At 60.7% G+C, this 14,185-nt stretch overlaps 1 protein-coding gene across 1 annotated transcript in view; it reads left to right on the top strand.

Annotated features, from left to right (window-relative positions):
• Positions 1–5,108: 5,108 nt before the first annotated feature.
• RNF213 (ring finger protein 213) overlaps positions 5,109–14,185 on the top strand; it is a 76,170-nt gene continuing 67,093 nt past the window's right edge. Inside the window, exons 1-4 of the mRNA XM_040989374.1 lie at positions 5,109–5,273; positions 8,268–8,302; positions 8,539–8,681; positions 12,687–12,853. Of these exons, the coding sequence (XP_040845308.1) occupies positions 8,585–8,681; positions 12,687–12,853 (264 nt within the window). The 5' untranslated portion in view covers positions 5,109–5,273; positions 8,268–8,302; positions 8,539–8,584. The remainder of the gene's footprint in view (positions 5,274–8,267; positions 8,303–8,538; positions 8,682–12,686; positions 12,854–14,185) is intronic.

Genomic DNA, 14,185 nt, shown 5'->3' with positions numbered 1-14,185 from the left:
TTTTCCCAGGCCACAAGCAGGGAGCTGGATGGGAAGTGGAGCTGCCGGGATTAGAACCGGTGCTCATATGGGATCCAGGCGCGGTCAAGGCGAGGACTTTAGCTGCTAGGCCACGCTGGGCCTGATAATCCAATCTTATTTTTAAAAATGTATAGGGCCAAGTGCGGTAGCCTAGTGGCTAAGTTCTCGCCTTGGACGCGCAGGGATCCGATGTAGGCGCCGGTTCTAATCCCTGGGACCCCCGCTTTCCATCCAGCTCCCTGCCTGTGACCTGGGAAAGCAGTCAAGGACGGCCCAAAGCCTTGGGACCCTGCACCGGTGTGGGAGACTTGTTGTGGGCTGAGGGGTTGATTAGCACTTGCTAAGCTGAGCACTACAGGAAATGGGCTCAAGGCTAAAAGCACCTGGTCTAATCAGACTCATTAGCATCCTGTTGTTCTGTTAAAGGGCCTGGGGGCAGGGAGAGTATATAAGGAGTCATAAAGAGAGGTTAGAGAGACGACTTTCACCATCACTGGTCTGCTGTCCACATTACTGGCTCTGCTGGTCAAAGCTCCTGGTATTGAAGGGCTCAGCTGTTGCATCCCCCTGGGGAGTGACTCAGCAGACAGGAAGTCCTCCTCCTTGTTTCTGCTCCAACAGGTCTTGAAATGCACCAAGTGAGTACTGGGGGATTGAAACACCTGTCATCCCTCGGGGGGAAATGACTCAGAAAAGCTTTGTACTTGAAAGAGTAATAGAGACAGTGAACCTGCTGCCCTCCCTCGCTGCCACAGCAGCCAAACTGGGCCAGACCGGAGTCTGCAGGGCTTCTGTTGGGTGGCAGGGCCCTGACCACCCATCCCCAGCCCCCTCCCGGGGTCCACATTAGCAGGAAGCTGGGTCGGAACTGGAGCAGTCGGGATGTGAGCCAGCACTGAGGGGCCTGTGGGCGTCGCACACTGCAGCTTAACGCAGCACGCTGCCATGCCCAACAGGAGGGCCACTGCGGGGTCTCAGCCCTGGTTGGCTCCGACCACTGTGAGCACACTGTGTCATGATAAGCTTCTGGGGACATTCCTGGTGGCACGAGCTCTGCCTGTGTCCCTGTGTGTCCTCTTGTCCAGGTCCCATGCACGGGTCCACACACACCTCAAAGCGTACGTTTGACTAATCTGCACCTCTGTGACAGCGAGTGAAGGGTAAAATCTGCAGGAACCGAGTGGGTAGGAGTGTGGACCGCTGCAGTGCCCTGCTCTGTCTGCCTGCTTCCTCGCGCCAGGCACTCCGAGCCACTCCACTCCCCAAGGCCATTCCTCTGGGAACCCAAAGACAGGAAGTCCTCCTTAACCTGCCTCCCTCGAAGGCAGAGCAAGCCGCTCTGTCCAGGTGCTGCATCTCCCGCCCAAGTCTCCGCTTCCCAGCCGAAGGCTCTAGCAGCCGGAGCCTGAGGATGGTGTGCTGGGCCCAGCCACACCTGCCAGCCACGGGGTGGGCTCCCTCCCAGGCTCAGTGCTGCCCGAGCAGAGGACAAGGGAGGCGCTGTGGCTCCAAGCTGTGACTCTGAAGAAAGTGGGGAAAGGCCATTGGGACGTCCCCCCGGGGGCTGAGGCCTGGCGCGGGCGTCAGTCCCCCCTTTAAAGGCACGCAGCACAGCGCTTCCACTGGCACCCCACAGTGCAGGACGTGGCAGTGAGCACCCAGCACTGTTCCCTTTGCAGACCACACACTCAGAGTGGCAGGGCAGCCCACGGCTGCCACACCAGGAAGGTGACAGGTCTGCGTTTCTGGCCGTGTGTGCATGTATGTTTGTGTATGAATGGACATGTATATGTGTCTACATATGTGCGTGTGTGTGTCTTTGTCTAGCTGTGCCCAGATTTTGAGATCCCCAGAAATCGCCAGGAGTCTGAAGTCGATCCAAGTGCACAAGGACGGTTTATTCAAGCTTGGCATGTCCAAGCTTGGGGTCTTGGTTGTTAGTTATTTAAAAGAATGGAAGAGTTCGAGTTTTAGGTTATAGGATATTAAGATACTTTACGTGCAGCTAATTCTCGCAACCTGGTTCTTTACCGTGAGCTGAAAACACCAGACGCAATGACATATCTTAGGAAGTTTATTCCAGCGGGGCAGGAAAAGGGGAAGGGGGGAAGGGAGGTAAGAAGGAGGAGAGAGAGCAAGAGAGAGAGCAAGAGAGAGAGCAAGAGAGAGAGAGAGAACCGAGTGGGGCAGGAACAGGGGAAGGGGAGGGAAGGGAGGAAGAGCAGGGGAGAGGAACCAAGGAGAGGAAGAGAGAGAGCAAAAAGGAGCGAACCGCACCTTGGGGCCTTTTTTGTCTGCCAGGTGTGGGGGGGCGGGGATTGGGAGGGATTGAGGTCAAGGCCCCAGGGGATGGGTGCCTGCAGGTGAATGCCTGGGGATGATTGGTGAGTGGGCGGGGTTGGGGAAGGGGCTGGGAGATTGGGGGTGGGATTCTCAGGTGGAATGCCAGGTTCCATCTGATTGGTGGATGGCTGGACTGGCGCGAATTCCGTGAGCTGTGAGGAAGAAGGAATGACGCAGGGTCCAGGGTGGGATATTGGAATAAATCCTTATATTGGTTGAGAGCAGGCAGCTGGCTAACCGGCCGACCGGCCAGGAGTAACACCCCTTACGGGAATGCAGCCCCGAACAGCACATTCCTAGGGTTTTTATAAGGCCAGTCCATAGTAGGTTGAAAAGGGGCAATTCACGAGACCCTGCAAGCTAGGGGAAACTCCACACATTCCCTACCCATCTCGGCTGGACAACCCAGCCCTGGCTCTTCTCCTGTCCAGCAATTAAGGTAACCACTCCCTTAATTACTTGGAGCCACCAGTGAGGTAACCAGACTTGGGCCTTGATGCATAAGCGTTGGAGCCTATTGCACCTGCATGTAGGTGCTTGGCCCTGGCCTTCCGGAAGAAGACCAAGCCCAAGTCCATGGCCAGAGTCCACAGCTAGAGTCCATGGCCAGGATCCAAGGCCAGGGTCAACGGCTGGCCAGCAGGGCCTCAGCATGACACCTCCATGCCCCTGCACTTGGAGCTCCCAGCTTCGGATCAGCTCAGCTCCAGCTGTGGCGGCCACTTGGGGAGTGAACCAGCAGATGGAAGATCTGTCTCTTCTTCTCTCTATAAATCTGTATGTAGATATATTTGAGAAGGGAGCTTGACCTGAAGTAGAGTAACGGGGACTTGAACCAGCACCCACAAGGGGTGCCGGCACTGCAGACAGTGGTTTCTGTCCCACCTCCTGTTGCTGCACAGCTGGGAGGCAGCAGGGGATGGTTCCCATCCTCTCGTGGTGGCTGTCCGCCACGTGAGAGCGCTGGAGAGCTGCTGCAGGGATTGGGGGAGGTGACCCATGGATGGAAGGTCTCTCCCACCCTCTCGCTGCCGCTCTGCCTTTGGAATAGACTAGAAGAAAGCAACTGGCCATGGGAGCGGGCATGGCCAGGCTCCTGCCCAGACCCTGGCTGAACTGGACGGTGGGCTGTGAGCTACAGGTCAGAGTAACCACCATCTGATGCCCCAGCACACCCACTCTCGGACCCCAATGCTGAGACCAAATGTTGGGGAAAGCCTGCCCTGCAGGGGGGCTGCTGTGGGGAGACACCCCCGAGAAGGGCAGAGGTGGGGTTCCCTGCTCAGGAAGGAAGGAGTGTGAGTGTCCGTGGGGGACAGGAGACACCTAGGGAAGTGTGCAGTCAGGGTCCTGGCTTTGTCATCCAACAGCAGTATCCCGCAGCAGCACCGCCGGTCCTACCAGGGTGGACCACGGGGACTGCCCACATGAGGGCTGAGCGGGGGTCTGGGAGCCGGGGCTTGGCTCAGGAGCCCCGGAGACATGGGTGCTGGGGTCCGTGCAGGTGCGGATTGCATGAAGGTGTGACGAGAACAGCTCCCCTGCTTGGCAGGGCCTGGGGGATTTCTCTCTGAGCACCTTGGCCGGTCTCACCCCCATTTGCATGGACACTCAAGCACCCACTAAGAACTCTGTCATCTATTGAGTCATGGTTGTTTGCCCCTGTGAGATGGTTTTTACAACCGAAGTGAACTTGAGAGTTAATGTCACTGATAATGTCTGCTGAGTGGGCCTTTGGCAGTTTACACGCAGGAGCACAATTAAGCCCATGCCATTTCTGGACACCTTATTAATTGAACATCTGTGCATGCTGTCTTAGTTCTGAAGTTAAAGATAAAAAAGCAAGTGCTTGTGCAGAGGCTTGTGATGTGTCTGAGTAAATAAAAAGGACAGCTTCTTCTTGAGCAAAGGAGGCAGCGAGAAGGCACCAAGTGACAGTGTCTGTGTCTTTATCGCCGACTCCACGCACCCTTCCCGAGCTCCGAACTGGAGCTGGACTCCGGCCTTGGGCACTGAGACACAGCCTCCATCAGCAGTGGCCAGGCCCCTGGGCTGGAGCCACTCAGAGGACCGGATGCCATGCCGTGAGCCACCTGCACTTTGCCCCTAGGTGTCATGAAGCTGGGCATGGCTAAACTGGCAGGTCCTCTGGGTCACTCCCAGCTGGCGGCTGGTCCTGTCCAGGGTGCTGAGCCCCGAGCCCCCAGCCCGAGCCCCCGAGCCCCCGGGCCCCCTAGGGATGGAGGTAACAACTCGGGATTGTCAAGTTCGGGCCTGTGTGTGGCCTCCCCGGGGCCTCTGGGCAGCTGGCACCAGCGCGCAGCTGCAAGAGGCACCAGTTCAGGCGGACGCGGGGTTCCCGGGGTGCACCCCAGCCAGGCTGAGTGCGGCAGTGCGTGGACCAGGTTCCAGAGGCGGGAGGCAGATCCAGGTCCCGGGTGCGGGGTCCACGGGTGGCAGGCATCTCGCGGGATGGGGAAATGGGCCATGGTGAGTTCCGCAGGACGCGCGTGCGGGATCCCACGACGGCCGGGGGAACTCGGGCTGCGTCCGTCGAGAAGGGAGGTGGTCCGCGGGGCGCAGTGCGGGCCTCCCGGGGCGGGGTCGGGGCGAGGCCCGGAGCGGCGCCTGCGTCCTGATGCGCCCTTGTGACCGGCCGCCCGCCCCGCGCCGCCCCTTCCTGCCCGCTGCGAGTTTCGGTTTCGCCGTAGCTGCGTCTGCGCTCGAGCTCCCGGGGCCGTGGACGGACGGCAGGTGGCGCGCGGGGGGCGGCCTCTCCTGGGATCCCCAGGGCGGACCCGAGACGGGGCTCCCGCAGCCGCGGACTACAGGGTCCACGGGAACTTGTATGCGCAGGGCCGCGCCCCAGAACCGTGAGCTTGGGGCCAAGGCCAGGTGGGCGCAGTCCGGTGCGTGCGGTGGGGACCCGGTGCTGGACGCCGAGCAGGTGCAGCGCTTGGCCGAACCTCCCCAGCCCGTTTCCTTTGAGGGTGCTGGCGAGGGAGGGGACTCTTGGGATTGAGTTGTTTCTGAGGTCCGTGGTTGGTGGGCTGAAGGTTGCTAGCACCTGGAGCGCCCCCGCTGGCTGGGAAACAGCTTGAGGTTCGGGGGAGACTGTGCACGTGTTGTGGATTTCCCGTGGGATCGGGACTCCCCATAGTAGCACCTGCTGTTTGAGCCAATGCAGACGCTGGAGTGGATTGAAAAGCTGCTGCCTTGGTGAGGGGTGCAGGCTCACGTGCAGGACAGGACTTGTCCCAGGACCCCCAGAGGCCCCTGCAATGGGGGAGGGGAGAGTTGCTGGCACTGGGAAGGACTGGCACAGGAGCCTTGCTGGCCACTGCTTGGCCTGGCTGCACCGGCTCCTGGTTGGAGGCCAGCAGGGAAGGGTGTGTCTCCGTGCTTGGCTGTCACTGTGGGGTGACTTCGCAAGTGGCCCTGGAGGCCATGCTGCATTTCACGGGGAGGAGTGAATGCCCGGGGTGGGGGTGGCTGGCTCCTGGGATCACGACCAAGGCCCAGGGGCGTTCCCGTCCTTCCTGCTTGCCACTTTTGTTTTGCTGGGGACTTTTCCTGGCACTTCCTTGACGCCACCAGCTGAGCTGCACCGTGACCAGCAGCCGTCCTGGTGGTCCCACCTGCTCCTGTCCCGCCATCTTTGGCTCAGGAGGGAAGGCAGACAGCTGCAGGGGCTGAGCCAACCTGCGGTGGAACAGACCCCACTGGTCAGTCCTCAAACAGCCCGATGGCCAGTGCTGTCTGGGGAGGGGTTTAAGCCCTGTCTGGGGAGGGGTTTAAGCCCTGTCTGGGGAGGGGCTCACATGAATCGCCCCGGGGCAGAAGGGAGAAAGCTTACTTGTGGTGGGCAGTAATTGTTACCCTCTTGCCCCCAAACAAAAGGTGAGGCCAGCAGCTCCTTCCCAGACCCTAAGGTAACTGAGGTGCTGTCCCCTTCACAGTGACCCCACTGGGCCAGTCTCCTGCTGAGGGACAGGGAGGGAGATGCTAATTCTGGGAAGCCCGTTCTTTTGCATTTGAAAAGATAGTTTTATCAGAGGAGCACAATTAACATCTCAAAGGTAACGATCACCAGGGACCAGAAACACCTCAGAGGCCTGCTGTCCTGCCTGACCACACACACACACACACACACACACACACACACACACACACACACACACACCCCCCCAGGGGCCTGCTGTCCTGCCTGAACACACACACACACACACACACACCCAGGGGCCTGCTGTCCTGCCTGACCACACACACACACACACACACACACACACACACACACAGAGACACACACCGGGTCATCCTCTGCCACTTTCTCCGCTGCTTTAGCAGAGCGCTCCATGGGAGGTGGAGCAGCTGGCATTTGAGCCAGCGCCCATCTGGGATGCCGGCACCACTGGCAGATTAGCCCGTCACGCCAGCGTGGCCGCCCCACAACGTAGATGTCTACACTGTGCTTGCCACAGAAGCTTAAAGAACAATCCAAGGGGTCAAGGTGGTTGGCAGCTGTTTCCTGGCTCCTGTGAGGAACCATCCACAGCCACAGGTGGCAGGCTGCCTCTTTGAAGTTGTTTTTTTTTCCCCGCTTGCTGTGGCCTATAGATGCGCACCGGTCATCTCCCTGCAGTTTCCCAGGGCCTGGCCACAAGTGTAACCATGAACTTGGGGTCACTGCTAGGGTAGCTGCAACCCCGGCAGGAGAACCCTCATGCCCCCAGCAGGCAGGGGTGGGAAAGGCAGAGAGAGATCTTCCAGCCATGGGTTCATTCTCCCAGCGGCCGCAGTGGCTGGGCCGGGCACTTCCTCCCTGGCTGCAGGGCCCAGGCCGGGGGCTGTCTGGATGCTTTCCCTGGTGCGTTAACAAGGAACTGGACTTGAATCAGTGCTGGTGCCGACACCGGGTCCAAGACAGCGAAGCTTTGTGGTCCCCCGGGACAGACAGCCAGAGCGCGTCCTCACCCTCAGCCCACCCACCCCACCCCAGTAGTGAGTCGGCCGGCAGACTGTCCGGGACCACCACGCGTGCCACAGGGGACAGCCCCGACAGGCCACACCGTTAGAGGAAGCAGTGACGTGGCTAGTCAGGTTTGCAGGGCCTGAGAGCTGCACCCTGCTGGGTGGTGAGGAGCTGCAGTGGCAAGCCTGGTTTACAGGAGCCCGTTGTGCAGGTGGCCCAGGTTCAGATACTAAACCTCTTTCTGAGCTCCTCCGGCAGGACACTTGGTTTTCTGCTTGCCCTGCCACCATGTGGACCCTGAGGGCCTGACGAAACTGACGCCTCCCCCTTCTCCCCAGTGAGGAATATCAGAAAGATTGTGAGCTGGCAGGCTGACGGAGGGGGTAGGACGCAGTGGGGGAGGGCAGGGGCAGCCACGGGCCTGGGACTCCCCGCCCTCAGTCACCCTGGCTCACTGGGGCAGGACCCACTCCTCCCACCACCGCTCGCTCCCTCAGCTTTCTGGGAGTGCTCAGCTGGGCTGGGCTGCCGCTCCAGGCCATCCCCAGGGCGGCAGGCTCTGGAGCCTGTGCCGGGCTGACCTGGGCAGCTGCCTTCCTTGCAAGTTATGTCCAGCCTTCCTATGCAGGCAGGGCTGGGGTGGGGTAGGCAGGGCAGGGCTGGGGCAGGGCAGGGCAGGGGTGGGCAGTGTGTGGTCCTTACAGGGGGCTTCTGGCAGAGCCAGGATTTTGCAAGTGGCCCTCCTCTGTCCTCTGATGGGCAGAGGTGCTCCTGGGCCAAGGGGCTGACTGGGTGTTTTCTCAATGGCGGCTTGAAGTTCCTGGAATATCTCCAGGGATGTGGGGGACGGGCAGCCCAGCCGGGAGTGGGGTGCAGAGGCACACACTGTGATGTTAAGCAGGTACCAAAGTGTTCCCTCCCCTCTCCCCAGGAATCCGGGGATGAAGGCTGGAAGTGCAAAGTAAGGTCAGTGGCCCGACTGGAAGGGTGCGGGCGGGGGGAGGAAGGGGAGGCAGTTCCTGGGCGGGGGGAGGGGGGCGTGGAGGACGGCCGCGACCTGCCGTAGGGGATGGGTTTGGATTGACCGGAGACTTCGGGACCGCAGCATTTTCAATTTCCCGGAAAATGAAACTGAAGCGCGCCGGCGGTCACATGACCGGAGGCACCGTTTGCAGTGGCCGGCGGCTCACTCTCGCCTTCAGGTCCTCCGAGGTCGGCGCCGGCCTCCAGGAGCCCCGGGCCAGCAGCATGGAGTGTCCTGCGTGCGGGCATGTCTCCAGCGAGGACGCTCCCAAATTCTGCAGCGAGTGTGGAGAGAGGTTGCCTCCTGCGGGCGCCCTGCCAGGTGAGGCTGGGGGTCGCTCAGCCGCGGTCCGCAGGACTGGACAGACCTGTGTCCCGGCGACAGCAGGCGGCCACAGCGTCCCGGGGCTCCAGGCGGCCTCATGGAGGGACGGCGGCTCTGTGGGGGTCCTTGGCATGGCTGCCCCTGGTTTTTGTGAAGGGTTGCTTCGTTTCCCACCTAGGGCTTGGGGTCCCCCTTGCTCGTTAGGGATGGGAAGTGTGGATAGCTGAGGGTTTGTGACTGGATTTCTGGGGCATCCCTGGGATTGAGGGCCCTGCCTGGGTCTGTAAAAAAGTGAGGGGCCCCCTCCCCGACCCAGGAACAGGCAGGTAGTTTTATTCATTTATTTATTTATTAAGTTTCCTTATTTGAAAGTCAGAGTTACAGAAAGAAAGAGAAAGAAAAAGAAAGAGAAACAGGTCTTCTGTCGGCGGGGCACTTACCAAGTGGGCACAGTGGCCAGGGCTGGCACGGGCCAAAGCCAGGAGCTTTGGGTCTTCCATGTGGTGCACTTGGGCCGTCCCCTGCTGCCTTCCCAGGCTTAGCAGGGATCTGGATGAGAAGTGGAACGGCGGGGTATGAACTGGAGCCCGTGTGGGATGCCGCTGTGACTTTACCCACGACCCAGCTCTGTGGGTTTAGAGGCCACCATGTTCCAGCAGACCCAAGTCCTTCCTCACACCCAGGATCTTTCAAGTAAATGCAGGTCTTTCTGCGGCCCGGCCGCCTGATGGACACCTCAGCAGTGTCCCTGGCTCACCGCACGTCCAAGTCCAAGAATCTCCCTGGCCCCTGGCTGTCTTCAGGGTTGCCACCTCCGGGGATCTGGCCACACTCTGTCTACGGAGGGTTGCCAGTGGTCCTTGACAGCTCCCCACCTCTCCCACCTGCACTGCACCTGCACCACCTCCCCCAGAGACTGTCCTTGCCCAAGTGCAGAGCGCCCGGCACAGAGAGGTCAGGCAATAGTTGTGGTCATATAGCGGACAGCAGGCAGGGCAGAGCCTGGACCGCATGGACAGAGGAAGGTGGGGTGCTGGCCTGGGGGAGGCCTTACTGAGTGGGAGTGTCAGGGTCCATCACCCAGGGGGGCGCGACAGGGTGGTCGCTGACCAGTGGCTGAGAGGGAGCACCTGACCTCCGTCTTCTGGGAAATGGTGCCCTCTGGTGACCTGGCATTCCAGCGTGCAGCCCCCGTGTTTGCCGACAGCACAGAACAGCAACGCCCTGTCTAGGCGTGGGCCGTGGCATTCCCATGCTGTGCCCTCAGGTATTTGAGCTACGACCCAGAGGCCGTGCCCAGCAGGGCCAGGCAGCTGGCCAGGACCGGCTCCTGCCTCCGCAGCGGCTGCCGGGTTCCGTCTGCAGGAATGGAAACTGAAAGCAGGATGCTGGTTGGGCGCAGGCGCAGCCCCTCTTCCTGGCCCCAGCCGCTCCCGGCCACTGTGCTGCGGGCAGGCACGGGCGGCTGCAGTGCTGGTGCAAGGGACGGGGCAGCCTTGAGCACCAGGACAGGGCTTGCTTGGGTTCCCCCCAGCCCAGGCCTCGGGTTGCATGGAATGGTTACTTTGGGGGTTGAAGTTCAGTTTGCTGATTTGTGCCTTATTGTTCTCTGAACTTTCTGGAAGAATTTGTGTTGTAGTTGAAGAAACTAAGATGAGGAGCCCGAGACAAGTGTCCATGGAGCAGGCAATTTTGGGGGGGATCTGGGCAGGAGGGTGGGTGAGGGTGGCAAGGATGACCCGTGCTGTTGCCTGGGCAGGAGCCCTTCAGCCTCTTGGGGCCAGGCTGGTTGAATTTTGCCCTGCCAGGTCATGGCAGGATGAGGCACTGGCTGAGAAGTGGATGCAGACTCAGGACTTTGCTCCTGCAGGTGGCCCAGGTGGCTCCCAGCAGCAGAGGGAAGCCTGGCCTGAGTTGACCACGCCTAGCTTCAGGGTGGCCGGGTGGTGTGCTAGGTCAACCGCTCCCATGTCAGGGTGCTGCCCAAGGCAGGGGGTGTCTTGGTTTCTGGGAGCGCCTGCCCAGGCAGGTGTAGACGTGGGATAGGACAGTGGTATTCTCTTTTGCAAGACAGATATGGCATACTACTCGCCTTTTTTAAAAGACTGGTTTTTTGAAAGAATGAATTCTGCAGAGAGAGAGAAGAGGAGAGGGGAGACAGACCTTTCACTGGCGGCTCACTCCCCAGATGGCCACAGTGGGCCAGGGCTCGACCCGGCCAAAGCTGGGCGCTCCGTCAGGACTCCCAGGTTGGTGCAGGGTCCTAAGGACCTGGACCTTCCTCAGCTGCTTTCCTGGGCACATCTGCAGGGAGTTGGGTGGGAAGTAGAGCAGGTGGGATGCATCTGGGATGCTGGCACTGCAGACATTGGCCTCGTCTGCAGCGCTGAGGGTTTGATGAGCTGACCTGCAGGTGCTCGTGCCTGCGATGGTTCTGTAAGTACACCCACTGCTGACAAGTGGCCAGTGTACCGGCCAGCAGGGCCAGTGGCATGGACACGGCGAGGGTCAGGGAATCAGACACCGACAGGAGACCAGTAGTGGTGGAAGAGGTCTCTCTCTGGCCTCCCTTTATTCAGCCATAAATACCTTTCCCCCAAGCCTCTAGCAGAACGATTGGATGCTAATGAGTCTGACAGACAAGGTGCCACTAGCCTCCAAGCCCATTTCCTGCAGGAGCCAAGCTTAACAAATGCTAATCAACTCCTCAGCCCACAACAGGCCAGGAGACCTCCAGGCCCTGACCTGCCCTGTCCGCAGCCCGTCACACTCCCCAGAGTGCCACTGTGAACCCTTCTAGACGTTTCCTCTGAGGAGGCTTGGGCCCACACAGCAAGCCCTTCGCTGGGCTCGGGTGGGCAGGATTCGCAGCGGGCTGAGGGTCTCCTGGGATCGCTCCTTGGGTGCAGGCCTTTGTCATGCACACCTGGTCCAGCGCTGGAGCCGTGCCAGTCTGAGGGCTCTGTCCTGTTTACAGTGACCCCCGCGACGCCTTGCTGCCTTCCGGGGCTCAGCACCCCTTGTTTCTCCTGTGGACAGGCAGGTGGTTGCTTTTGCCAGCGAGCCTGGCTTGCTGGGGTTTTTCTTACTGGCACCTGCGCTGATTGGGGCTGTGTATGTTGGACAAGCCCAGCTGCTCCGGCTTGCCCCGCGGAGCTGTGGGCTGCTTCGGGCGGCTCTGCTCTGGGCAGCCCAACCCATGTGTGCAGCTCTGGTGTCTGGCTGGAGGCAGAGGGGCTCAGCAGCCCCAGATCTGTTGCCCCTCTTGGAGGAAACTGCGGAAATCTCAGGAAGCAAACCCTGGGGCCCTTCCACCTTTGGTCTGGTCCTTGCTCGAGATGTCAGCCCTGGGAGATGCCGGGTTCTGATTAGGTTCCCTAACGGAGGCCCGCCCTGCCGATGGAGCCATCGCCAGCATGGTGTCCTAGTGTGTTGGCACAGGTGGTGCTGGCTATGGCTGTCCCAGGTTGCCTACCAGCTGTTTGCATTGTCGGGTCCCGTGTGTTCCCTGTTTCTGGAGCTTGGGGGAGCAGGGCTGTGCTGAAGAGGGCGGAGGGCAGGGGCTCGGGGTGTTAGGGTCAGGCTAAGAGGGATTCCAGCCACAAGCTCCGGGGTAGACAGAGCACCGGGAGCCTCCCAGTCCCTCGAAGGCGGAAGCGGGGGTCAGGTGCTCAGGGCTGTGGCTGATGGCCCCGACCAGGGCTGGGCCCTGCTGGGAGAGGTGTGTGTTCCTGAGAGGAGGGAATTTCCCAGGCTCTGGCCAGTGTGCCGCGGGAGCTGTGGGCCTGAGAAGGGCGAGGTGGCCATGCAGGCTGCCCGGCCCCTCTCTGACCAGTGACCTGGTTATGTCCTGGGCTGGGTCCCTGGCTCCCTGATGCCGCCTTTGGCAGTGGGTCCCAAGGGGGCATTGGAGAGAACCAGGCCCCTGTCTTAGCATGGCCCTGGAGCAGGGCACTCTGTCCCCTCCCTGCCTCTTAACCCTTGCTTCATCTCGGCCTGTAGGCTCTGGGAGTGCTGATGCCAGGGCAGAAACGCCTGTGGAGAGAGAGATGGAGGGTGTGGAAGCACTCCAGCCGGGACATGTGGACCCCAGCTTGTCCCTGAGCTCAGGGGACTGGCAAGAGGACATGGACGAGCTTGCTTCTGATTCCTCCTGGACTGTCCAAGTGGTGAGTACGTGGCCCTGCTGCCCACCTGCCCGGCCCTGCCCGCAAGCTGGCCCTGCTGGGCTCTCAGGGGTGTCTGGGCGAGGCTGGCCGGGTCCCCCAGTGTCCGCTGCAGGGGCGCCTCTGCACAGCTGCCCCTGCCCGCCTTGTCCACCCTGTGGGGCAGGGCCAGGCTCTCTCCACTGAGGCGCTGGCTGACGGGCGTCTCCCTGCCTGGGTGTGAGCAGGTGCCTGGGAAGTGTGCTGCCAGGCGACCTTCCTGTTTGGCCTTAGGCAAGCTGCACAGGGCAGGGAGAGTATCCTTTTTGCTTTTTCCTGTCCTGTTTGTTGGCCCCAGGAAGCTGCCAGCTAGACACGAAGTGAAGGAAGGGACCTCAGAGACCATGACAGTGAACCCTAGCCTGCTAAGTCCTTTCTGAAAACCTAGCCAGTGTCCGGAAAGTGGCCACAAACGGCCAGTCAGATCCACAGGCGGCAGCAGCTGCAGGTCCCGAACAAGAGACCAGGAAGCTGGATCCCCAGGGCTGCCGCGTTCAAATAGTCACAATTCCTAAAATATGTTGTTTATTTGAAAGGCACAAAGATGTGTCATCTGCTGGTTCACTCGCAATTGGTGGCGGCAGCCAGGGCTGACCTGGGCTGAAGCCAGGAACCAGCACTCCATCCAGGTCCCCTGCTTGTGCAGCAGGGAGCCAGGACACCAGCCGTCCCAGCTGCTCTCCATAGTGCACTAGCAGGACAGTGGGGCGGGGGCTGGTGGGACTTGGGCCAGTGCTGCAGTGAGGGGGTGGCCGCCCGAGCAGTGATCCAGCTTGGGCCGTTGCTGCAGTGAGGGGGTGGGGGCGGCCGCCCGAGTGGTGGTCCGGCTCGGCTCGGTGCTGCAGTGAGGGGGAGGCCGCCCGAGCAGTGGTCCGGCTCGGCCCCGTGCTGCAGTGAGGGGGTGGGGGCGGCCGCCCGGTGGTCCGGTCATTGTGCTGATTCCCAGCCCCAGCATCCAAGCTTGAACAGAAACCTAGGAATTAGTAAAAATATTACGGTCATTTCTGCTTTGGGGGGTAGGAGAGAGATTATTAGAAACTGCGGCTCACTGGCACAGGAGTTAGAGTTCTCACTCTGCCGCTGTGACTGGCGTGACCATCCCCAGAAGCTGGATGGAAGCGGGGCGTGGTCACAGATGGCGGGTCGGGCAGTTATCATGGACTAAGTACAAAATCGGGAAGGTACGCTAACAGAAGCGGAATGTGACCCAGGGAGATTCAGCGGTGCAGCTGGTTATCCGGGCTGAGGAACAGAGTTAGACATGACGGGGTGACGGTGCCCAGGAGCGCAGTGTGC

The sequence above is a fragment of the Ochotona curzoniae genome, unplaced genomic scaffold (genome assembly GCF_017591425.1).
Source record: "Ochotona curzoniae isolate NIBS_2020 unplaced genomic scaffold, NIBS_Ocur_1.0 contig_523, whole genome shotgun sequence".
NCBI lineage: Eukaryota > Metazoa > Chordata > Mammalia > Lagomorpha > Ochotonidae > Ochotona > Ochotona curzoniae.
This window is presented reverse-complemented; position numbering and strand designations above follow the sequence as displayed.